The 23,985-nt window shown below is 52.7% G+C and overlaps 2 protein-coding genes across 8 annotated transcripts in view; one reads left to right on the forward strand and one right to left on the reverse strand.

Annotated features, from left to right (window-relative positions):
• Positions 1–1,533: 1,533 nt before the first annotated feature.
• Positions 1,534–14,582, forward strand: IL15RA (interleukin 15 receptor subunit alpha). The gene is made up of 7 exons (XM_074540199.1): positions 1,534–1,581; positions 2,070–2,373; positions 10,137–10,328; positions 12,222–12,272; positions 13,080–13,265; positions 13,441–13,470; positions 14,512–14,582. The coding sequence occupies exons 1-7, from the start codon at positions 1,534–1,536 to the stop codon at positions 14,580–14,582; spliced, it is 882 nt and encodes a 293-aa protein (XP_074396300.1).
• A 4,869-nt stretch (positions 14,583–19,451) lies between these two features.
• Positions 19,452–23,985, reverse strand: part of FBH1 (F-box DNA helicase 1) — a 53,492-nt gene continuing 48,958 nt past the window's right edge. Inside the window, exons 20-26 of one of the 7 annotated variants that reach the window (XM_074540345.1) lie at positions 22,776–22,916; positions 21,789–21,847; positions 20,971–21,164; positions 20,606–20,890; positions 20,524–20,563; positions 20,196–20,234; positions 19,906–20,077 (exon numbers count right to left, since the gene is read on the reverse strand). In XM_074540345.1, the coding sequence (XP_074396446.1) occupies positions 20,026–20,077; positions 20,196–20,234; positions 20,524–20,563; positions 20,606–20,890; positions 20,971–21,164; positions 21,789–21,847; positions 22,776–22,916 (810 nt within the window). In that variant the 3' untranslated portion in view covers positions 19,906–20,025. Of the gene's footprint in view, positions 19,878–19,905; positions 20,078–20,195; positions 20,235–20,523; positions 20,891–20,970; positions 21,165–21,788; positions 21,848–22,775; positions 22,917–23,985 lie in introns of those variants that run through there. The other 6 variants (XM_074540349.1, XM_074540346.1, XM_074540347.1 and 3 more) reach the window with 6 other exon arrangements.

A 23,985-nucleotide genomic window follows, 5' to 3' on the forward strand; every position in this document is an offset into this window, starting at 1 on the left:
ATTCCCACCACAGAAATCTCCAATTCCCATCCCAGATTCCAGCACAGAAATCTCCAATTCTCAGCACAGAAATCTCCAATTCTCAGCAGCCTCTCTTCTGCTTCAGGCAGGGTTCATTGAGTTTAATTCTCTTTCCTTGGGGGCAGAGGGAGAATTTATCCCCCTGACGTGAAGATTTGGCCATGAAACGTTATCCAAGTTACCCTTTGCTTTCCCTTTCCTAGACACGTGGGGCAATTTGCTGATACTCGCTGATAAAATAAATAAAAAAATAAACATGTGAGAATAAAGAGGCCACGGGGAAGGAGCTGAGCTGGGCAGGATTTGTTGGGAGCAGGATCTGGGTCGTGGCAGTGCTATGGGCAGAGCTGAGTGCAGGAGCTCTGCAGAACCTGCGGGGCTGGATCACAGCTTGGTTGTGGTTTGCAGATCGGTGTGGGGACCTGTCGCAGACATTTTTTCATAGAAATCCTTTCTTTCACATTTGTCCATCTCCTGGGAAGCAGAGCCCCAGAAGAAGAATGTAAACAATTGTTATCAGCTGCTGTGAAATGTAGTAAGTGTCTCTGTGATTGGCTCATTTTCTATGTGTACTATTAAGAGCTAATCACAGGAGCAGCTCAGGGACAGATTCCCTGCACACAGAACTTTGTTATTCATTCTTTCTATTCTATTCTTGGCATAGCCGCTCTCTGCAACTTCTCTTCTTATTCTTTTTAGTATAGTTATAATGTATTATATATCTTATATCAATAAATCCAGCCTTCTGATCAAGGAACAAGATTCTCATCCTTCTCTCACCACAGTGACCGCCTAAGGTCACTGCAATAGTTCCTCATGGAGCTGCCGGGGGTAGGTGAGTGAGGCGGCCCTGCAAGGAGAAGAAATCTCCCGGCCCTGTTTCTTTCACTCCTTTGCAGATTCTGTAACAAATTTGCCCTAACCCAGGTGGGGACATAGAGAAGCCGTTCCTTGTCGCAGACATTTTTTCATAGAAATCCTTTCTTTCACATTTGTGCATCTCCTGGGAAGCAGAGCCCCAGAAGAAGAATGTAAACAATTGTTATCAGCTGCTGTGAAATGTAGTAAGTGTCTGTGATTAGCTCATTTTCTATGTGTACTATTAAGAGCTAATCACAGGAGCAGCTCAGGGACAGATTCCCTGCACACAGAACTTTGTTATTCATTCTTTCTGTTCTCTTCTTGGCATAGCTGCTCTCTGCAACTTCTCTTCTTATTCTTTTTAGTATAGGTATAATGTATTATATATCATATATGAATAAATCCAGCCTTCTGATCAAGAAACAAGATTCTCGTCCTTCTCTCACCACAGTGACCGTCTAAGGCCACTGTAATAGGGACCAGCACGTTCCATCTGCAGGACTGGGATTCCTGGGATCCCCTGCGTCCCTCGGGACTCCGCGGCTGCCTCAGCAGCGCATTCCCCGGGCAGGCAGCGCTGCCTCCGCTCCTGCCGGGATCGGATCCCTTCCCGAGGCGCTGCATCCCAAGAGAACCGCGGCCCTCCCGGCTATGGCAGCGGCCCCATCTCGCATCCCCCAGGCACTGCTTTCTGCAGGGGTACCCCATCGCGGTGACCCCATCTCGCATCCCCCAGGCACTGCTTTCTGCAGGGGTACCCCATCGCGGTGACCCCATCGCAGTGACCCCATCTCGCATTCCCCAGGCACTGCTTTCTGCAGGGGTACCCCATCGCAGTGACCCCATCTCGCATCCCCCAGGCACTGCTTTCTGCAGGGGTACCCCATCGCAGTGACCCCATCTCGCATCCCCCAGGCACTGCTTTCTGCAGGGGTACCCCATCGCAGTGACCCCATCTCGCATCCCCCAGGCACTGCTTTCTCCAGGGGTACCCCATCGCAGTGACCCCATCTCGCATCCCCCAGGCACTGCTTTCCCCAGGGGTACCCCATCTCCTCTCCCCCAGCCGGCACTGCACCCCGCGGCTCACGAACCCCAACATTTCATCCTTTTCCTCCCAGGGCATCTCACACGCGCTGGGTGCTGCATCCCTGTGTTTCATCCCTTTCCGGGTATTGTGTTATAAGTCTGTCCCCGGGACCGAATTCCGCTCGGGTCCCGAACCCCCCCCGGCACCGCCGCCCCCGAGCCCGCATCCCCTCCCTGTCCCGCTGCCCACCCCTCAGGGCGGCGCGTCCCTGCCGGTGCCCGGCTCGAAAGCGAAAGCGAAACCGCTGCGGCCGCACCGGGACGGCGACAGCGGCAGGGAAGCGCCACGGAGCTGCCGCCGGACCGCGGAGCTGCCCCGGGCCGGGGCCATGGCACCGCCGCTGCTGCCGCTGCTCTGCGGCACCGCCGCGCTCCTGCTGCTCCGCGCCGCCGCCGACTCCGGTAAGCGGGGCTGCCCCCGGTCCCGGCTCCGAGCCCTGCCCGCTCCGAGCCCTGCCCGCCGCGTCCACACCCTCCGGGCAGCGCTGCGCCTTCCCGCGGGTGCCCGCTCCCTTTCCGGGGTCCCTCCGCCTTGCCCGGGGTGCCCGCTCCGCTGCCCGGGGGTGCCCGCTCCGCTGCCAGGGGGTGCCCGCTCCGCTGCCCGGGATGCCCGCGGTGCTCCCGGGATCCCCGCTCCGCTCCCAGGTGAGCCTGCCCGACTTCCGGAGGGGATCGCGCCACTGCCGGGGGCTGCCAAGCTCCCACCGCGGTGCCCGCGCTCTCCCTGGGCTGCCCGTGCCGTCCCTGAGGTGTTCGCTCCGGTGCCGAGCGTGCTCGCTCCGCTTGCCCGGGATGCCCGCGCCGCTTCCTGGGATCCCGGTGCCAATCCCCGAGCTGCCCGCTCTGCTGCCCGGGATCCCGGTGCCAATCCCCGAGAGGCCCGCTCTGCTGCCCGGGATCCCGGTGCCAATCCCCGAGAGGCCCGCTACCCTTCCCGGGCTACCCACGTTATTCCCTGGGGTACCCAAACTCCCATTTGGGGTGCCCACACTGTCCCTGGGTTGGCCGTGCCATCCCTAAGATGCTTTCTCTGCTTCCTTGGGTGCCCATGCTGCTCCCTGGGGTACCCAAGTGCCCTCTCGAGGTGCCCAGGCTGCTCTCCTGGATGTCCATGCTGCACCCTGGGGTGTCCCTGCTGCTCCTTGGGGTGTCCATGCTGCTCCCTGGGGTGTCCCTGCTGCTCCTCAGGGTGTCCATACCACACCTGGGGTGTCCCTGCTGCTCCCTGGGGTGCCCGTGCTGCTCCTTAGGGTGCCCACGCTGCTCCCTGGGGTGCCCACGCTGCTCCTCAGGGTGTCCGTGCTGCTCCCTGGGGTGCCCACGCTGCTCCTTGGGGTGCCCATACCACACCTGGGGTGCCCACGCTGCTCCCTGGGGTGCCCGTGCTGCTCCCTGGGGTGCCCACGCTGCTCCTCAGGGTGTCCATACCACACCTGGGGTGCCCACGCTGCTCCCTGGGGTGCCCCCGCTGCTCCCTGCATTCCCACACCTCTCCCTGGGTGCCTCCTGCCCCCCAGGCTATTCCCTGGGTGCTCACCTGGCTCCTGGCATTCCCACACCCCTGGTGCCAGTGTCCAGGGAGGCTCTCCGGGATCTGTGCCGGACACGGGAGCTGCAGCACCGTGGGGTTTCAGCCTGGCTGCGCTCCCTGGCTTTCCCATGGCACTGGGAGTTGTCCGTGGCTGCTGAGCCTGGGATGTCACATCCCCGTCCTGCCTCTCCAAAAGCCCAAAACCCCGGGATCGCTGGATCATGACGGCTGAAAGAACCTTCAAGGTCACTGAGTGTAACAATTAACCCAGCACTGCCAGGGCCACCACTGACCCTGTCCCCAGGGTCACACCCACGGGGCTTTAAATCCCTGCAGGGATGGGGACTCCACCCCTGCCCTGGGCAGCCCATCCCAATGCTCTGCAGCCTTTGCCAGGAAGAATTTCCCCAAAATCCCCCCTGAACTGCCCTGGCCCAGCCTGAGGCCGTTCCCTCTGCTCCTGTCCCTGTTCCCTGGGCTGTCCCCTCCTGGCAGGGACTTGTGCAGAGCCACCAGGGCCCCTGAGCCTCCTTTGCTCCAGGCTCAGCCCCTGCCCAGCTCCCTCAGCCCCTCCTGGTTCTCCAGGCCCTTCCCAGCTCCCTCAGCCCCTCCTGGTTCTCCAGACCCTTCCCAGCTCCCTCAGCCTCTCCAGACCCTTCCCAGCTCCATTCCTGGACCCTCTCCAGCCCCTCCAGGCCCTTCCTGCCCTGAGGATCCCAGAGCTGACCCCAAGGTTCCAGGGGGTCCCTCAGCAGTGCCAGCTCAGGGGACAGTCCCTTCCCTAACCCTGCTGGCCGCTCCATTCCTGCTGAAATCCAGGTGCCAGCGGCCTCCTGCCCACCTGGGCACAGCTGGGCATGTCCAGCCGCTGTCACCAGCACCCCCAGGGACATTTCTCCAGGCTCAGCTTCTAACCAGCTCCCTCAGCCCCTCCTGGTTCTCCAGACCCTTCCCAGCTCCCTCAGCCCCTCCTGGTTCTCCAGACCTTTCCCAGCTCCCCCAGCCCGTCCTGGTTCTCCAGGCCCTTCCCAGCTCCCTCAGCTTTTCCTGGCTCTCTCCACACCCTTCCCCAGCCCTGTTGCTCTTGGATCTTTGGGAAAATTCTCATCACAGCTTGGGCCTTGGAACTACGCCTGGGTTCACCCTCCCAGGAGCTCCTGGAAGCAGCAAGAGCATTAGGAAATACTTCATTTGCTGATGATGTGGCAGCTGTGAAGGATTCTGTGAAATAAGGCTGGAAGGGAATGCAGAGCTCTGGGACAGCTTCAGTGCTCACTCTTCTCCGAGCTCCTGTGGGCTCCTGAAGCCTCGGAAAATGAATTTATCCCTATTTATAACAGAACGACACAAATGGCCAGGAATGTAAAAGTCTTGGGTGACAAAAATAAGCCAGAAGAGTGCCACGTACTGGGAAAACATGAGCCCTGAGCCTCGGGAACACGCTAAAAATAACCCTCCAAAGTCATTCCTCACTGCCCACGGATCCCAGACACCCTGGCAACACTCCAGGCAGCAGGGCTGCCACCAGGATCGTTCTCTGGGGCAAAACCCGTGGGTTTAGGCGGTGTTAGAGAAAATAAATAATATTCATTTCTTTTAGTTCACGTGATGGACAAGTTGGGATGTGCTGTTGCATGCCACAATGTTCCCACTGGGCATCCTGTCCTCCCCTGCTCAGTTGGGAGTATTTTTGAGTTGAAACGTGGAAGTTTTATCGATTTCCGTCATTTTGGCATTTCTCATGGATTTTTCTTGCATCCAGATTTGTGAAATTCCTCTTTTCTCCACTTTTGTTTTTGCTCGTGGCTTTTAAATTTTGAGCAGGAAACCCCCACCTCTCTGTGGCTTTGGGCCTTTTCCTGATCATTTTTTAAGGAGAACAGCCAAGTTTTTCGTGGTGTGGATTCTCCGATGTCCAGCTGTGGTTGTGCATCCCTGGGAAGCTGCCTTTGGACATGGAATGGCATCACATGGCAGCATCTCCCTGCCTGGGATCATCCTGGCTCTGTTCCCTGTTCTGCTCCCCAGCGTGCCACCATGAGCTCATCCTCCACAACCCGCATCGCTGGAGCTCGCTGGTGGGGAAAGACAAGAAAAAAGAGAAGGAAAAAATCCATGGAAATGCAAAATCCACGGATATCAGGCACGTTTCAGCCTGGCTGTTGAATCCCAGCAGGATGCAGGGAATCCAGATGGAAATCAGGCAGCTGGAGGTGTTTTCCTGGGAGGGTCAGCTCCAGCTCCTTTGGGAGCTGGCCAAGCATGGGATGAGTCTTGGAGCACCTGGCACGATCCATCCATGGGAAATTCCAACTCACTCCTGAGGGATTAAAGCCTAAATTCTGCATCTCCAGCTGATCCCTCCCCTTTTCCCCCTTGGAACGTGTTCTGTCTCATCAAACGAGCTGAAATCCATGGATGGTGTGAGCACTGGATGGTGATCCCGGAGAGCGGCGCTGCTGGGATCTTGTTGGAACAACTCGGGCATTTTTTAGAAGAGGAAATTCCAATCAATTGTTAAAAAAAAACCTCTCTTTGGAGGGATTGGGATGAGGAGAGGAGGTTTAAAAGCTGGAAGGCATAAAGAGAGCTCGCAGATCCCGGATTTCCCTGGACATTTCTGGTGTTTCCAGCTGAATTTCCTGCTGTGCTCCCTTCGGAGGCGCAGCTGGAATTGGCACCGGGAGGGTTTCTCGCTGACTAAGGGCACAGGGCCAGGTCTGGCGAGCTGTGACACTGTTGTGAAACATCCTCAGGCAGGCATTTCCTGGTTCCAAGAGCTGCTGATTCCAGGAATTTCACCCTCCTCTGGAGAGGAGACCAAGAGCTGCTGCACTCAGCACATGCACGTCCCCATGTCACTCGTGTCCTCTGGCCAGGATCACACCCAGATCCACCTGGGCACTGCAACGGAGCAGGTTCCTCCTGGCATGGTCTGGGGATGTGCCACAAATTGGGGCAGGAGGTTTTCAGGATGGAGATTTTTATCTCTGGATGTTTTGGGTGCTGTGGGTGCAAACGTTGTGTTCCTTCTCCATTGCTGCTGTGCCACTGTCCCCAGCCCCAGTCCCCATCCTGCTCCCATCCCCACTGTTTCCAGTTCCCCATTCTGTTCCTATTCCCACGATTTCCAGTTCCCCATTCTATTCCTATTCCCACGATTTCCAGTTCCCCATCCTGCTCCCATTCCCACGATTTCCAGTTCCCCATTCTCTTCCCATTCCCACGATTTCCAGTTCCCCATTCTCTTCCCATCCCCTCTGTTTCCAGTTCCCCATCCTGCTCCCATCCCCTCTGTTTCTATCATGTTCCCATGCCCACTGTGTTTCCAACCCCATGTTCCCATTCCTACTGTTTTATCCCCATTGTGCTCCTATTCCCATCCTGCTCCCATCCCCATCCTGTTCCCATTCCCACTGTTCCCATCCCCATCCTGCTCCCATTCCCACTGTTCCCGTTCCCATCCCGTTCCCATTCCCATCCTGCTCCCATTCCCACTGTTCCCATCCCCATCCTGCTCCCATTCCCACTGTTCCCGTTCCCATTCCCATCCCGTTCCCATCCCCATCCTGCTCCCATTCCCACTGTTCCCGTTCCCATTCCCATCCTGTTCCCATTCCCATCCTGTTCCCATTCCCATCCTGCTCCCATTCCCATCCCCATCCCGTTCCCATCCCCATCCCGTTCCCATCCCCATCCCGTTCCCATCCCCATCCTGCTCCCATTCCCATCCTGCTCCCATTCCCATCCTGCTGCCATCACACTCCTGTCCCTGTCCCATTCCCATCCCTGTGTGCTCTTGTCCTCCCTGCCATGGCATTCCCATTCCCACTGTTCTTCCATCTCTATCCCATAATGATCCCAGCCCAGCTGTGTGTTCCTCCTGGCTGGACACTGCTCCATCCCAGCTGGACATCGTTCCATCCATGGCAGGCACCAACTCATCATCCAGCCTGGCCGTGCCTCATTCCATCCTATCCCCCCTTCCCATCCCAGGTATCCATCATTCCTATTTCCCAGATATCCATCATTCCATCCTATCCCCCCTTCCCATCCCAGGTATCCATCATTCCATCCTATCCCTCCTTCCCATCCCAGGTATCCATCATTCCTATTTCCCAGATATCCATCATTCCATCCTATCCCTCCTTCCCATCCCAGGTATCCATCATTCCTATTTCCCAGATATCCATCATTCCATCCTATCCCTCCTTCCCATCCCAGGTATCCATCATTCCTATTTCCCAGATATCCATCATTCCATCCTATCCCTATTTCCCATCCCAGATATCCACTGCTTCATCCTATCCCTATTTCCCAGATATCCATCATTCCATCCTTCCTCCTTCCCAGATATCCATCATTCCCATTTCCCAGATATCCATCATTCCATCCTTCCTCCTTCCCAGATATCCATCATTCCCATTTCCCAGATATCCATCATTCCATCCTTCCTCCTTCCCAGATATCCATCATTCCCATTTCCCAGATATCCATCATTCCATCCTATCCCTACTTCCCATTGCTCCACACTTCACATCCCAGCCCTGCATGGATCCATCCCATCTGTGCATCCCATCCCAGATATCTCCATCACTCCCTCCTGCTCATCCATCCCATCCCAGATATCTCCAATGCTCCATCCTGTTCCATCCATCCCATCCCAGATATCTCCAATGCTCCATCCTGCTCCATCCATCCCATCCCAGATATCTCCAATGCTCCATCCCATCCCATCCCATCCCATCCCAGATATCTCCAATGCTCCATCCATCCCATCCCAGATATCTCCAATGTTCCATCCTCCTCATCCTTCCCATCCCAGATATCTCCAATGCTCCATCCTCCTCATCCATCCCATCCCAGATATCTCCAATGCTCCATCCTGCTCATCCATCCCATCCCAGATATCCCCAATGCTCCATCCATCCCATCCCAGATATCTCCAATGCTCCATCCATCCCATCCCAGATATCTCCAATGCTCCATCCTCCTCATCCATCCCATCCCAGATATCTCCAATGCTCCATCCTGCTCCATCCATCCCATCCCAGATATCTCCAATGCTCCATCCTGCGCCACCCATCCCATCCCAGGATCATGAGCTGTTCCCACACCACCACAGGGATCCAGGAGCTGGCACAGCTTTGGAGCAACCAGGAAATTTTGCCCCTTGCACCAGAAAAGAGGGGAAATTTCATCACCCTGGTTTGGAACCGAGCTCATCCTGAGGCTGAAGGGGAAGCAGGAGCTCATTTGGGGAAAAGCAAAGCCACAACTCAAAATGCACTGCTGTCCCTCTGGATTATTGGATTTCAGCTGCTGCCTTCCAGAGGGGAAAAACTCCCGGGAAGAGGCTGGAGGACTCACCAGCAGCTGGGATTTTTCACCTCCAGCTGTGAAATGAGTGGAGAAGGAAGGATTGGGGCAGTGACCACAGCTGGAATTCAGCAGCTGGAGGCAGCTGGGGCTGCTGGCCTGGGACAGTCACTGCAAGGGGATGGAATTCCATAAAAATTCCTGCTGCTGAGTGACCACAAACATGCCAGAAGTGGAGTTGTCCCTTTCTCCTCTCCTCAGCCTCTGGAGCAGCTGCTACAAGTGATCCAAAGAAAGCTTGGAATATTTTCCCTTTCTCCATCCCCCGTGTCAGGCACAGGGTCCCTTCATTTTTGCAGGATGGATAAATCCCTGTATCCACCTCTAGGCAGGATTTTCCAGCATCATGGAAAGGTCTGGGTTGGAAGGGAATTTTGGGATCACCTCTCCATGTTCCACCACGGGCAGGAACACCTTCCTCCATCCCAGGCTGCTCCAACCCACCCTTGGACACTCCCAGGGATGAGGGGTGGGGAGCTGCCTGTTGTAACCTTCGCTGCAGCGTTGTTCTCGCCTCTCTGCTGGGGCTCTTCTCCATTCCCTGCCGCACACTCCTTCCTTTCTTCTCAGGGGCTCCTCTTGGGCTCTCAACCCACCCCTATTTATCTCAGTTACCTTCACAAGCCACAGCTGCTGCCCAACTAAGGACCCTGCAGCTGCAGCTCGTTTGGAGTAACTTGGACCCACACGGATCCCACAATACAACATATATTCAGGCCCCCACATTTCCCCCTTTTCTTTTAACAATAATACAATTGCAATACACATAAAGTCCCAGCTCTCAGGCTGCCACAGCTCTCGGCTGTCCTATCTTCTATATAGTCCCAGCTCTCTGGCTGATATTCCAAAGTCCCAGCTCTCAGGCTGCCACAGCTCTCGGCTGTCCGGGGGATTCCATACCTTCTCTCTCTCGATGTTTGGCTGCACGTTCGTCTTCACACGGGGTCACCAGTTGTTGTAATCTTTGCTGCAGTCCCAGCTCTCAGGCTCTTCTCCTTTCTCTGCAGCTCAGTCCTGTCTCTCTTCTCAGGGGCTCCTCCTGGGCTCTCGACCCACCCCTATTTATCTCAGTTACCTTCACGAGCTACAGCTGCTGCCCAACTAAGGACCCTGCAGCTGCAGCTCGTTTGGAGCAACTCGGACCCACACAGGTCTCACAATACAACATATATTCAGGCCCCCACAGCTGCCCAGCACAACCAGAGGTTTTCTCATCTCCCTGTTGTGATCCCACGCTTTTTTTTCCCCACCCCAGTGCACTGCAGCCCGCCCAAGGCCGTGGCCAACGCTCACATCGACGCCGGGAACCGCACGGAGCTCCACTCCCGCCTGCGCTACTCCTGCAACCCCGGCTACAAACGGAAAGCTGGGACCTCCAGCCTGATCCAGTGTGTGCTCTGGAACGGCTCCCGGCCCCGCTGGACCGACCCCAGCCTCCAGTGCATCCGTGAGTCCTGCGGTGTTGTAATCGTCGCTGCAGTGTGGTTCTTGCTTCTCTGCTGGGCTCTTCTCCATTCTCTGCAGCACAGTCCTTTCTATCTTCTCAGGGGCTCCTCCTGGGCTCTTGACCCACCCCTATTTATCTCAGTTACCTTCACGAGCTACAGCTGCTGCCCAACTAAGGACCCTGCAGCTGCAGCTCGTTTGGAGCAACTCGGACCCACACAGACCTTACAATACAACATATATTCAGGCCCCCACATTTCCCCCCTTTTCTTTTAACAATTATACAATTACAATACACATACAGTCCCAGCTCTCAGGCTGCCACAGCTCTCGGCTGTCTTTAGATACATACATAGAATATATACATATCCCTATACAGTCCCAGCTCTCAGGCTGCCACAGCTCTCGGCTGTCTTTAGATGTTCCAAGGCTCTTTTCCTTAAAGGCCATATTCTTCCAGCTTTCTGCTGCTACAGCTCCTTAATTCAAAGGCCATATTATATTCTGCAGTCCCAGCTCTCAGGCTGCCACAGCTCTCGGCTGTCCAGGGGATTCCATACCTTCTTTCAATGTTTGGTTGCAGTGTTCTTCCTCACACGGGGCACCAGTTGTTGTAATCTTCGCTGCAGCGTTGTTCTTGCCTCTCTGCTGGGGCTCTTCTCCATTCTCTGCCACACACTCCTTTCTTCTCAGGGGCTCCTCCTGGGCTCTCAACCCACCCCTATTTATTTCAGTTACCTTCCCGAGCTACAGCTGCTGCCCAACTAAGGACCCTGCAGCTGCAGCTCGTTTGGAGCAACTGGGACCCACACAGATCCCACAATACAACATATATTCAGGCCCCCACACTGCGGGAGGCTGGGACACCTCCAAACAGGAGCATGGAGGGTGGGAGGAAATGTGAGCGCCGCCCAAGTTCTGCTTCCAAAAGGATCAGGAATTATGGAGAGGAATTAATCCATGGGATTCCTAATGGATGATGGCAAAACAAAAGTTTAGGGGCTCGCATCCGTCAGTGCTCCCAGAGCTGGGGGAGAGATTTATTGTTGAGGACGGAACACCAGGAGGAACGCGGAATTTATAAACCACAAAGAGACTCTGCATAAACCAGAGGTGCCCAATGTGGGAAAACATAATTAAAAATATGGATATGAAAGTATGGATTATTTAGGATAATTAAAAAGGGACAAATTATTAATCAGTAGAAGATAGAATGGTAATTAATGACTTGAATTTATAAACCGCAAAGAGACTCTGCATAAACCAGAGTTGCCCAATGTGGGAAAAATAATTAAAAATATGGATATGAAAGTATGGATTATTTAGGATAATTAAAAAGGGACAAATTATTAATCAGTAGAAGATAGAATGGTAATTAATGACTTGAATTTATAAACTGCAAAGAGACTTTGCATAAACCAGAGGTGCCCAATTTGATATAACATAATTAAAAATATGGATATGAAAGTATGGATTATTTGGGATAATTAAAAAGGGACAAATTATTAATCAGTAGAAGACAGAATGGTAATTAATGACTTGAATTTATAAACCCCAAAGAGACTCTGCATAAACCAGAGGTGCCCAATGTGGGAAAACATAATTAAAAGGCTGAAAATAGGGATTAATTAGGATATTTTAAAAGGGACAAATTATTAATCAGTAGAAGATAGAATGGTAATTAATGACTTGAAGCCAGTGAGCATTAATTCCTTGTTTTGCTGAAATATAAAAATTATTAAAATTTGACAACGAACATCCATTTTTTTGGAATTTGTGGAATTTCCCCCAGACCTCAATGCTGGATATAACAATTTTGACTCCCTACCTTACCAAACCACGTGGGGAGTTCCTGTCCCAGCTGATGGCGAATCCCTGTTGTGTTTTCCCCAAGGAGATCCGGCTCTTTCCAGGGAAGGCCCCGGCGCGGAGAGCACGACCCAGGGTGAGGAACGGGATTGGGATTGGGTTTGGAGCTCTCAGGGTGTGGGAGCCACAACATCCCCGTGTTGGGATCACATCCCAAGGGGTGATGAAATCCCAGCCTTCCGTGGCTGCTGCGTGAGTGTCCGGTTTTGGGCTGTTTGGATGGCCTGGAAAGGCCTGGGGTGGCCTTGGGGCAGCCCGCGTATCGAAGGACGAGAAGAGGCTTCAGTTCTTTTCTCGGTCTCGGTGTTTATTAATTGTTTATCTAAAAGATTTTCTCTCGGCCCGACAGAGCTCTGCTCAGCAGCCAGCCATGAGCACACTCCCTGCCCTCCGGACAGTCACCTATCTTTATATCCATAGTTACGTGTACAATATTTATCATTTTTCCCCAATACCTTTCACCCTTATTGCCCGGTGCACTTTTAGTAATGACCAATCCCAAAGTGCCACCATCACCACAGAAGATGGAGGAGAAGAAGAAGAAGAAGAAGGACAGGACACGCCCCAATTCCTCCATCTTACTTCTCTAAACCCCCCTGTACAGAAATCCTAAACCCTGTGTTTCACTCTCTAATTAACTGATCCCTTCACCATTCACCCCGGTGAAACCCTCCTGTCCTCATACAGGTGTCGTCTCCTGTGTGGGATCAAAGTCCAGCCACCAGACACTTCTGGAACATTCCAGGACTCCCGAGCCCCCCAAGAGTGGTCTCAGTGACACCTCAGTCCTGAGGTGCTGAGATCCCACACGTGAGGGCACGGAAATGACGGCGCCGCCTTTTGGTTTTGGGGATTTCATCATTTCCCGCCGTTTTCCCAGCAGGAATCACCGGTGCCAGCCCGAATCCCAGCCCCTCTCCAGCTCCCAGTGAGTCACCTGTGCCACCAGCACCGCATGGGCCGTCCCCAGATGGATCCAGGCCACCGGAGATGGTTCCAACACCGGACACGGCCACGCTGGGAGAGGGGACAACCGCGCTGCCCGTCCCGCCCTCGGACAGTGCCGCAGGTTGGGCTGATGGCCAAGGAATGCCAAGCTCCCCTGGTGCATCCACAAAGGCTCTCTTGCTTTTCCCATGGAGCTTTTCCTTCTCTCCGAGCTCCTTTTTAGTGAGGCTCCTCCCAGCATCCACCCCTCTCCTACCTTTGCAGCTCAACATCTCCTTTTCTCTCCTCTTTTCCAGTTTCCATCCAGTCCGTGGCCTCTTCTGTTGGTAAGCTGGGAAAAAAAAAAGTCTTTGGGAAACAGAGGTTTATTTCAATTTTTTAAAGTTTAAAATCCCTTTTGGGGGCTGTGGGAGCTTCATTCCATGGCCAATGGGAATGCTACTGGGGTGGGGGGAAGGATTCAGCACCCAAATTTCTTCAGATTTTCACCATTTCTTCGCTATTTTTCATCCAATTTTCACCAAAATTTCCTGAAACTTCCCCCAATCCTTTCCCCTATTTTTTCCTCAAATTTTCCTCATTTCTTCCCCATTTTACCCCAAAATTTCCTCCATTTTCCTCCTCCAATAATCTCCTTTTTTCCGCCATTTTGTCTCCATTTTTCCACCATTTTACATCAGATTTTCGCCATTTCTCCGCCGTTTTTCACCCGATTTCCACCAAATTTCCACCAAAATTTCCTCTTAATTTCCCCAATTTTTTCCCCAAATTTCCCTCCAATTTTTCCCATTTTCCCCCTCCAATAATCTCCATTTTTCCCCCATTTTGTCTCCACTCTTCCGCCATTTTGTTCCGCCATTTTGTCTCCATTTTTCCACCATTTTACATCGGATTTTCGCCATTTCTCTGCCGTTTTTCACCCGATTTCCACCAAATTTCCACCAAAATTTCCTCTTAATTTCCCCAGTTTTTTCCCCAAATTTCCCTCCAATTTTTCCCATTTTTCCCCTCAAATTTTCTCTTTTTCCCCTCCAATAATCTCCATTTTTCCGCCATTTTGTCTCCACTCTTCCGCCATTTTGTCCCCATTTTTCCGCCATTTTGTCTCCACTTTTCCGCCATTTTGTTCCGCCATTTTCCATCGGATTTTTGGCCATTTCTCCGCCGTTTTTCACCCGATTTTCGTCAAATTTTCACCAAAAATTAAGAGGTGGAAAGCACAATTCCCAATTCCCTCCCTTCTGGGGGTGGGGAGGGAATCTTGTGATGGTGCCTGGAGTGGTTTTGGCTCCTCATGGAGCTGTTTAGGTGGAATTCCTCAGTCAGGGGCTGGGAGATGCTCCTCACCCCAAGTGTCCATCCCACAGGACTCCTGGCGCTGCTGGCCATCGGAATTGCGGCCTGCTGCTGCTGGAGGAGGAGGAGGAGGAGGAAGTAAGTGCCAAACCCCAGCAATGAGTTTTCCAAGGCTTCTGTGTTTTCCAAAGAGAAGCCTTGGGATGCCACTGATGCTCCTCTTCCCCCCACAGAGGCGCCAGGCAGGGTTACGCCATGACGGAGACCGACATTCCCATGGAGGGAATTCCCTCTGGGAACCAGGAGGTGCCACCTCCTGTCATTGTCCCCACGGGTTGAGCGCCCCCCCTGGGGACGCCGGGCGCACCCACCGTGCCGAGGGACGCCGGAGGATGGAATTCTGGATGCTTCCCTGAGGGGGGGGCAGAGCACACGGAGCAGCCAGGGATGTGTGGCTGCTCCTCCCGGCCTCAACATGGATGGCTCCCATGGATGATCCCAAAGGTGGGTGGGGATTTGGGGGAATTTGAGGGAGTTGGCCCTGGGGATGCTGCTGGTGGGCAGGGAGAGGGTTGGGATGTTGGGATGGGCTTTGGGATGAAGCTGAGCTGCCCTGCCCCAGGGAATTCCCATTCCCTGTCCAAGAGCATGGATAGAGTTGGAATAGCAGGATAGCTGTCCCATCCCTGTCCCAGCTTTGTCCCCAAATCCCAGAAATCAGATGGAGAGCACCCAGCCAAGATCTTCCCCACATCCTAATCCCTTTCCCAGCTTTGTCCCCAAATCCCAGCAAATGGATGGAGAAGGACCCAGCCAAGCATTTCCCCACATCCTCATCCCTTTCCCAGCTTTGTCCCCAAATCCCAGAAATCAGATGGAGAAATCTCATCTTTCCAGATGGAGAGCACCCAGCCAAGCATTTCCCCACATCCTCATCCTTTTCCTGGCTTTGTCCACAAATTTCCCCAAATCCCAGAAAATGGATGGAGAAGGACCCAGCCAAGCATTTCCCCACATCTTCATCCTTTTCCCAGTTTTGTCCCCAATTCCCAGAAAATGGATGGAGAAGGACACAGCCGAGCATTTCCCCACATCTTCATCCTTTTCCCAGTTTTGTCCCCAGATCCCAGGAATTGGGGTGAGAGGGATCCAGCCAAGCATTTCCCCACACATCCTCATCCATTTCCTGGCTTAGTCCCCAAATCCCAGAAAATGGATGGAGAAGGACCCAGCCAAGATCTTCCCCACATCCTCATCCCTTTCCCAGCTTTGTCCCCAAATCCCAGAAATCAGATGGAGAAATCTCCTCTTTCCAGATGGAGAGCACCCAGCCAAGCATTTCCCCACATCCTCAGCTTTGCCCCCAAATCAAGAAAAGTGAAAGATTTTGGGACCATTTTGGTTCATCTTGGGTGCAGCCCTGGCTTTGTCCTGCTCTCTGTTTCCAGTTCCCCAATCCCTTTCCCGGCTTTGTCCCCAAATCCCAGAAAATGGATGGAGAAGGACCCAGCCGAGCATTTCCCCACATCCTCATCCTTTTCCCAGTTTTGTCCCCAATTCCCAGGGAAGAGACTGAGAGAGAACCAGCCAAGCATTTCCCCACATCCTCATCCCTTTCCCGGCTTTGTCCCCAAATCCCAGAAAATGGATGGAGAAGAACCCAGCCAAGCATTTCCCCACATCCTCATCCTTTCCTGGCTTTGTCCACAAATTGCCCCAAATCCCAGAAAATGGATGGAGAAGGACCCAGCCGAGCGTTTCCCTATATCCTCATCCATTTCCTGGCTTTGTCCCCAAATCCCAGCAAATGGATGGAGAAGGACCCAGCCGAGCATTTCCCCACATCTTCATCCTTTTCCCAGTTTTGTCCCCAGATCCCAGGAATTAGGGTGAGAGGGATCCAGCCAAGCATTTCCCCACACATCCTCATCCATTTCCTGGCTTAGTCCCCAAATCCCAGCAAATAGATGGAGAAGGACCCAGCCAAGATCTTCCCCACATCCTCATCCCTTTCCTGGCTTTGTCCCCAGATCCCAGGAATTAGGGTGAGAGGGATCCAGCCAAGCATTTTCCTATATCCTCATCCTTTTCCTGGCTTAGTCCCCAAATCCCAGAAAACGGATGGAGAGGGACCCAGCCAAGCATTTCCCCACATCCTCATCCATTTCCTGGCTTTGTCCCCAAATCCCAGCAAATGGATGGAGAAGGACCCAGCCGAGCATTTCCCCACATCTTCATCCTTTTCCCAGTTTTGTCCCCAGATCCCAGGAATTGGGGTGAGAGGGATCCAGCCAAGCATTTCCCCACACATCCTCATCCATTTCCTGGCTTTGCCCCAAATCCCAGAAAATGGATGGAGAGGGACCCAGCCGAGCATTTCCCCACATCCTCATCCATTTCCTGGCTTTGTCCCCAAATCCCAGAAAACGGACGGAGAAGGACCCAGCCGAGCGTTTCCCCACATCCTCATCCATTTCCTGGCTTTGTCCCTAAATCCCAGAAAATGGATGGAGAAGGACCCAGCCGAGCGTTTCCCCACATCCTCATCCATTTCCTGGCTTTGTCCCCAAATCCCAGAAAATGGATGGAGAGGGACCCAGCCAAGATCTTCCCTATATCCTCATCCCTTTCCCAGCTTTGTCCCCAAATCCCAGAAAATGGATGGAGAGGGACCCAGCCAAGCATTTCCCCACATCCTCATCCATTTCCTGGCTTTGTCCCCAAATCCCAGCAAATGGATGGAGAAGGACCCAGCAAAGCATCTCCCCACATCTTCATCCTTTTCCTGGCTTTGCCCCAAATCCCAGAAAATGGATGGAGAGGGATCCAGCCAAGCATTTCCCCACATCCTCATCCTTTTCCTGGCTTTGTCCACAAATTGCCCCAAATCCCAGAAAAATGGATGGAGAAGGACCCAGCAAAGCATCTCCCCACATCTTCATCCTTTTCCTGGCTTTGCCCCAAATCCCAGAAAATGGATGGAGAGGGACCCAGCCAAGCATTTCCCCACATCCTCATCCCTTTCCCAGCTTTGTCCCCAAATCCCAGAAATCAGATGGAGAAATCTCCTCTTTCCAGATGGAGAGCACCCAGCCAAGCATTTCCCCACATCCTCATCCTTTTCCCAGTTTTGTCCCCAATTCCCAGGGAAGAGACTGAGAGAGAACCAGCCAAGCATTTCCCCACATCCTCATCCATTTCCTGGCTTTGCCCCAAATCCCAGAAAATGGATGGAGAAGGACCCAGCCAAGATCTTCCCCACATCCTCATCCCTTTCCCAGCTTTGTCCACAAATCCCAGAAATCAGATGGAGAAATCTCATCTTTCTAGATGGAGAGCACCCAGTCGAGCATTTCCCCACATCTTCATCCTTTTCCCAGTTTTGTCCCCAATTCCCAGGGAAGAGACTGAGAGAGAACCAGCCAAGCATTTCCCCACACATCTTCATCCTTTTCCTGGCTTTGCCCCAAATCCCAGAAAATGGATGGAGAAGGACCCAGCCGAGCATTTCCCCACATCCTCATCCTTTTCCTGGCTTTGCCCCAAATCCCAGCAAATGGATGGAGAGGGACCCAGCCAAGCATTTCCCCACATCTTCATCCCTTTCCCAGCTTTGTCCCCAAATCCCAGAAATCAGATGGAGAAATCCCATCTTTCCAGATGGAGAGCACCCAGCCAAGCATTTCCCCACATCCTCAGCTTTGTCCCCAAATCAAGAAAAGTGAAAGATTTTGGGACCATTTTGGTTCATCTTGGCTGCAGCCCTGGCTTTGTCCTGCTCTCTGTTTCCAGTTCCCCAATCCCTTTCCTGGCTTTGTCCCCAAATCCCAGAAAATGGATGGAGAAGGACCCAGCCAAGCATTTCCCCACATCCTCATCCTTTTCCCAGTTTTGTCCCCAAATCCCAGAAATCAGATGGAGAGCACCCAGCCAAGATCTTCTCCACATCCTCATCCATTTCCTGGCTTTGTCCCCAAATCCCAGAAAATGGATGGAGAAGGACCCAGCCGAGCATTTCCCCACATCCTCATCCCTTTCCCAGCTTTGTCCCCAAATCCCAGAAATCAGATGGAGAAATCTCATCTTTCCAGATGGAGAGCACCCAGCCAAGCATTTCCCCACATCCTCATCCATTTCCTGGCTTTGTCCCCAAATCCCATAAAATGGATGGAGAAGGACCCAGCCGAGTGTTTCCCCACATCCTCATCCATTTCCTGCTTTGTCCCCAGATCCCAGGAATTAGGGTGAGAGGGATCCAACCAAGCATTTCCCACATCCTCATCCCTTTCCTGGCTTTGTCCCCAGATCCCAGGAATTAGGGTGAGAGGGACCCAGCCAAGCATTTCCCACATCCTCATCCCTCTCCTGCTCTCTTGCAGCCACGGAGCCGGAGCCAAAGGAATTGGGACCATCCTGGCTCCCCCAGAGCTCAGGGATCCTTTGGAATCACTCCCAGCCCTGATCCCGGCTCTGGATCCCGATCCCAGCGGCTCAGGGGAGCCCAAGCTGGAGCAGCTTCTCTACAGACACCACCAAGGACCAATAACACAGTTTAGGGATATTTTCCTTTGTGTGTTTTCCATTTATCCATCAGAACGTTTTATCCACTTGTTTTCTTATCCACGTTTTATCCACTTGTTTCCTTATCCACGTTTTATCCACTTCTTGTTTCTTTATCCAGGTTTTATCCACTTGTTTCTTTACACTACGGAAAAGGCAGCTCTTTATTTTTACGTATAAATAAATATATTTTGTATAAAAAATAACAGAGCAGTGCGTTCTTGACTGGATGGGAAGGACTGGACTGGGATGAATCCAGTCTGGATTTCCTGTGGCACAAGGCACAGAGCGTGATCCACCTGAGCATTCCTGCCAAACAAAGGGAATTTAAGGGCAGGCAAGAGGCACTAAGGAAGTGTCAAGGTTTTTTTTGGCTACACATTTAATTTTAGGATTGGAAATCCAGTTTGTCCCTGAGTTTGGCTGGAACCTATCCAAAGGAATTTTTCTGGCTGCTGCCTCATTTCTTCCTTCCTGGTTGGCTGCAGGGAGAAGGGAAAGAATCCAGGGAAATCCCTTGGCTGCAAGGATGGAAAATGAATTAACTGAGAGAGATTTATGATTTCCTCCCATGGCTGGGCAGAAATAGTTCATTTTAAAGAAATTAACTTTCTTTGGATATTTTCCAGCGTTGTGTTTCCTCTTTTTCCAGTGGGTCAGAGGGATTTCTAGGAATGATAAAATATCCAGGAAGTCTGGACAGTGGTGACAGGAGGAAGAGAAGGAATGTTCCAGAATGAGCCCTGCTCTGTCTGATCCATTTCTAAAGCGCAGATTCCTCTGGAGATCCCATTCCCAGCTCCTGGAGGATGAGGCAGGGCTGGAGGAAAACCTGGAAGTCCCTCTGGAGCTGGGAACATCCTGCTCCAACATCCACCTGATTCTGGAGCTGGGAACATCCTGCTCCAACATCCACATGGAATTTGGAGCTGGGCTGGAATCCTGTCCAACATCCACCTGGAATTTGGAGCTGGGAACATCCTGCTCCAACATCCACCTGATTGTGGAGCTGGGAACATCCTGCTCTAAAATAAACCTGGAATTTGGAGCTGGGTTGAAATCCTGTCCAACATCCACCTAGAATTTGGAGCTGGGAACATCCTGCTCTAAAATCCACCTGATTGTGGAGCTGGGAACATCCTGCTCTAAAATCCACCTGATTGTGGAGCTGGGAACATCCTGCTCTAAAATCCACCTGATTGTGGAGCTGGGAACATCCTGCTCTAAAATCCACCTGGAATTTGGAGCTGGGTTGAAATGCTGTCCAACATCCACCTGGAATTTAAAGCTGGGCTGAAATCCTCTCCAACATCCACTTGATTTTGGAGCTGGGCTGAAATCCTGCTCCAACAAACACCTGGAATTTAAAGCTGGGCTGAAATCCTGCTCCAACAAACACCTGGAATTTGGAGCTGGGCTGAAATCCTCCTCCAATATCCACTTGATTTTGGAGCTGGGCTGAAATCCCGCTCCAACAAACACCAGGAATTTAAAGCTGGGCTGAAATCCTCTCCAACATCCACCTGGAATTTGGAGCTGGGAACATCCTGCTCCAACATCCACCTGGAATTTAAAGCTGGGCTGAAATCCTCCTCCAATATCCACTTGATTTTGGAGCTGGGCTGAAATCCTGCTCCAACATCCACCTGATTGTGGAGCTGGGAACATCCTGCTCTAAAATCCACATGGAATTTGGAGCTGGACTGGAATCCTGTCCAACAAACACCTGGAATTTAAAGCTGGGTTGAAATGCTGTCCAACATCCACGTGGAATTTGGAGCTGGGACCATCCTGCTCCAACATCCACTTGATTTTGGAACTGGGCTGAAATCCTGCTCCAACAAACACCTGGAATTTGGAGCTGAGCTGAAATCCTGCTCCAACATCCACCTGATTGTGGAGCTGGGAACATCCTGCTCTGAAATCCACATGGAATTTGGAGCTGGGTTGAAATCCTGTCCAATATCCACTTGATTTTGGAGCTGGGATGTGCCAAGAGGATCTGTCCCAATCCAGGATGGCTCTGGGAAGCTGCAGGGCTCTGCTAGAGCTGGATGGGCTCCTACTGGATGGCTGGGACAGAGGTGAGGGGAGCCAGGGAGCCGAAGAACAGCCAGGTGCAAGCCTGGCAAAGGAATCCTCCTGGATCCTGGCTGCCGTCGCTCTGTGGGAGGAAAAGAGGAGATTGCAGAGAGGAGGAAGCTGCAGGAACACAACCTCAGCTTTCCCAGCTCTGGGATTCCATGATTCTGTGTGGGATTTCCATCCAGGGAAGGAAGGAAATCCCACACAGAATCGTGGAATGGTTGGAAATGATCTTTAAGGACATCAAGTCCAACTGCTCCAAGGCAAACTGATGCCCTGTGCAGGCTGAGCTAGGAGAGAGGCTGGGAAGAGTTCCAGAGTAAAGCAGGGATTTATGGAAAGAATCCATGGGTGCCCCTTGGGCAGCACCAGAGCCCAGCCAGGGCTGCACCCAAGATGACCCAAAACGGCCCCAAAATGCACGAGCGCTCCCGGGCTCTCTCCCTGGGATCAGCTCTGCTCCATTTGCCCCTTGCAGTTCATTGTCCCATTCCAGCTCCAGCCCAGGCAGTCCCACCCTGCTTGTTTGGGGTTTGTGCTCCTGGGCTGGGATTTGGGGCATTTGTCCTTGGTGCCCAGCTGGAGCAGGAATTGTTTTGTGTCCCTGCTCTGTGCACACAGCTCACCATCCCTGAATGTGAAACCCAGACCCTCACACCAAAGAATGTGAAAAATATAAAAGCTAAACCCGAGGCATCATCACCTTTCAGGATCCACTTGATGGGAACCCATCCCTGACACAGCCATCAGGAGTGGTTGGTGCTGTAACAAATGGGTTGTGTTGTTTAACCAAACTGTCCCAGGCTGTCACCAGGACGTGGACGAGCTCCTGACACCAGCACTGATGCCCACAGTGGCATTTCCATGGTGGGAGGCTCCTCTGTGTCTCTGGGGCTGCAGAAGGGCTCAGGTGCCCTTGGGCAGAGCCAGAGTTGGCACACTGGGGTGTGAAATGAGGGACATCTCTCAAGGTGCAGGGTGAGTGATCACTCAGCCCCTGCCCTGTTAAACCTGGGATTTGGGGCATTTGTCCTTGGTGCCCAGCTGGAGCAGGAATTGTTTTGTGTCCCTGCTCTGTGCACACAGCTCACCATCCCTGAATGGGAAACCGAGACCCACACACTAAAGCAGCACAGAATGGGAAAAATATAAAAGTTCAAACCTGAGGCATCACCCCTGTCCCCAAGTGCCACATGCACAGGGCTCTGAAACCCCTCCAGCAATGGGAATCCCAGCCCCTGCCATCCCTGGGAACCCTTTCCATGAGGGAACTGTCCCCAGTGTCCCCCCAAGGCTGTTCCCTGCTGTCCCTGTCCCTGTGGTGGCCCCGGAGCTCCCCAGAGCACCCTCGGCCTCCCCAGCCCCTCCGGGCAGGGCCCAGCTGGGAGCAGAGCCAGGCCTGGCCCCAAAGGCTGGATTGTCCCTGGGCCAGCCCCACCTGGACATTCCAGGGGCTCCAGGGGGCACACGTGGTGTCTGACACAGCAAAACCCCACAGCCGGACCCTCCTGAGGCCTCAGATGGGATCTTTGGGATGGAGTGGATTTGTGGGAAGTGCATCCTGGAATTACCCTTGGAATTCAGCCCTGGTTGTGAGCACCAGGAGATGGATGGGGAGCCGAGATCCCTGCTCGGAACAGGGACTGCAAATCCCAAATCCCAACTCCCAAATGGCAGGGAAGGGACGTACGTGAGTCAACGGGAGCTTCTTCACCAGCAGCCCCGAGGTGACCTCCAGGGAATTTGTACATCCTGGCACACAACAAGCAACGGCAGCTCCAGCCTTGTCCTGCCCGGCCTCACTCAGCAGCTCCACCCGCAGGAAACGCTCCTAGGAAAGGTGGAAAAAAGGGAATTTCACCCTCAGAGGGAAGCTGAACCTTGCTCCAGAATTATCTTAGCTCCTAAGGAAGAGACTTGGAACACGATGGGATTTAAAGTAGGAACAAAACCCCAAATTCCTGGTGGTGAAAAAGCTCCAGCAGAGGCCAGTGGCAGGAAGGAGATGGAAAGGGAAAGGGAAAGGGAAAGGAAAAGGAAAAGGAAAAGGAAAAGGAAAAGGAAAAGGAAAAGGAAAAGGAAAAGGAAAAGGAAAAGGAAAAGGAAAAGGAAAAGGAAAAGGGGGGAAAAGGAAAAAGGGAAAAAGGAAAAAGGGGAAAAGGAAAAGGGGAAAAGGAAAAGGGGAAAAGGAAAAGGGGAAAAGGGAAAAGGGGGAAAAGGAAAGGGGAGGGAAAGGAAAAGGGAGGAAAGGAAAAGGGAGGAAAGGAAAGGGGAAAAGGGGGAAAAGGGGGAAAAGGAAAAGGGGGAAAGGGGGAAAAGGAGGAAAAGGGGGAAAAGGGGAAAAGGAAAAGGGGAAAAGGAAAAGAGGGGAAAAGGAAAAGGGGGAAAAGGAAAAGGGGGAAAAGGAAAAGGGGGAAAAGAAAAAGGGAGGGAAAGGAAAAGGGAGGAAAGGAAAAGGGAGGAAAGGAAAGGGGAAAAGGGGGAAAAGGGGGAAAAGGAAAAGGGGGGAAAAGGAAAAATGGGAAAAGGAAAAGGGGAAAAAAGGAAAAGGGGGAAAAGGAAAAGGAGGAAAGGAAAAGGGGGAAAGGAAAGGGGGGAAAAGGACAAGGGGAAAAAGGAAAAGGGGGAAAAGGAAAGGGGAAAAGGAAAGGGGGAAAGGAAAAGGGGAAAAAGGAAAGGGGGAAAAGGAGGAAAAGGGGGAAAATGAGGAAAAGGGGGAAAAGGGGGAAAAGGAGGAAAAGGAGGAAAAGGAGGAAAAGGGGGGAAAGAGAGGGAAAGGAAAAGGGGGAATTAAGGAAAGGGGGGAAAAAGGGGGAAAAGGGGGAAAAGGAAAAGGGGGAAAGGAAAAGGGGGAAAAGGGGTGAATAAAGGAAAAGGGGGAAAAAGGAAAAGGGGAAAAG

Source organism: Zonotrichia albicollis, chromosome 4 (assembly GCF_047830755.1).
Source record: "Zonotrichia albicollis isolate bZonAlb1 chromosome 4, bZonAlb1.hap1, whole genome shotgun sequence".
Classification (NCBI taxonomy): Eukaryota; Metazoa; Chordata; class Aves; order Passeriformes; family Passerellidae; genus Zonotrichia; species Zonotrichia albicollis.

Excerpts from the sequence above, each read along its gene's own strand:
- IL15RA (XM_074540199.1), top strand. The coding sequence starts at position 1,534 with ATGGCAGCGGCCCCATCTCGCATCCCCCAGGCACTGCTTTCTGCAGGG. Across the intron at positions 2,374-10,136 it reads CCGCGCCGCCGCCGACTCCG|TGCACTGCAGCCCGCCCAAG; the intron begins GTAAGCGGGGCT and ends TCCCCACCCCAG. Across the intron at positions 10,329-12,221 it reads CCCCAGCCTCCAGTGCATCC|GAGATCCGGCTCTTTCCAGG; the intron begins GTGAGTCCTGCG and ends GTTTTCCCCAAG.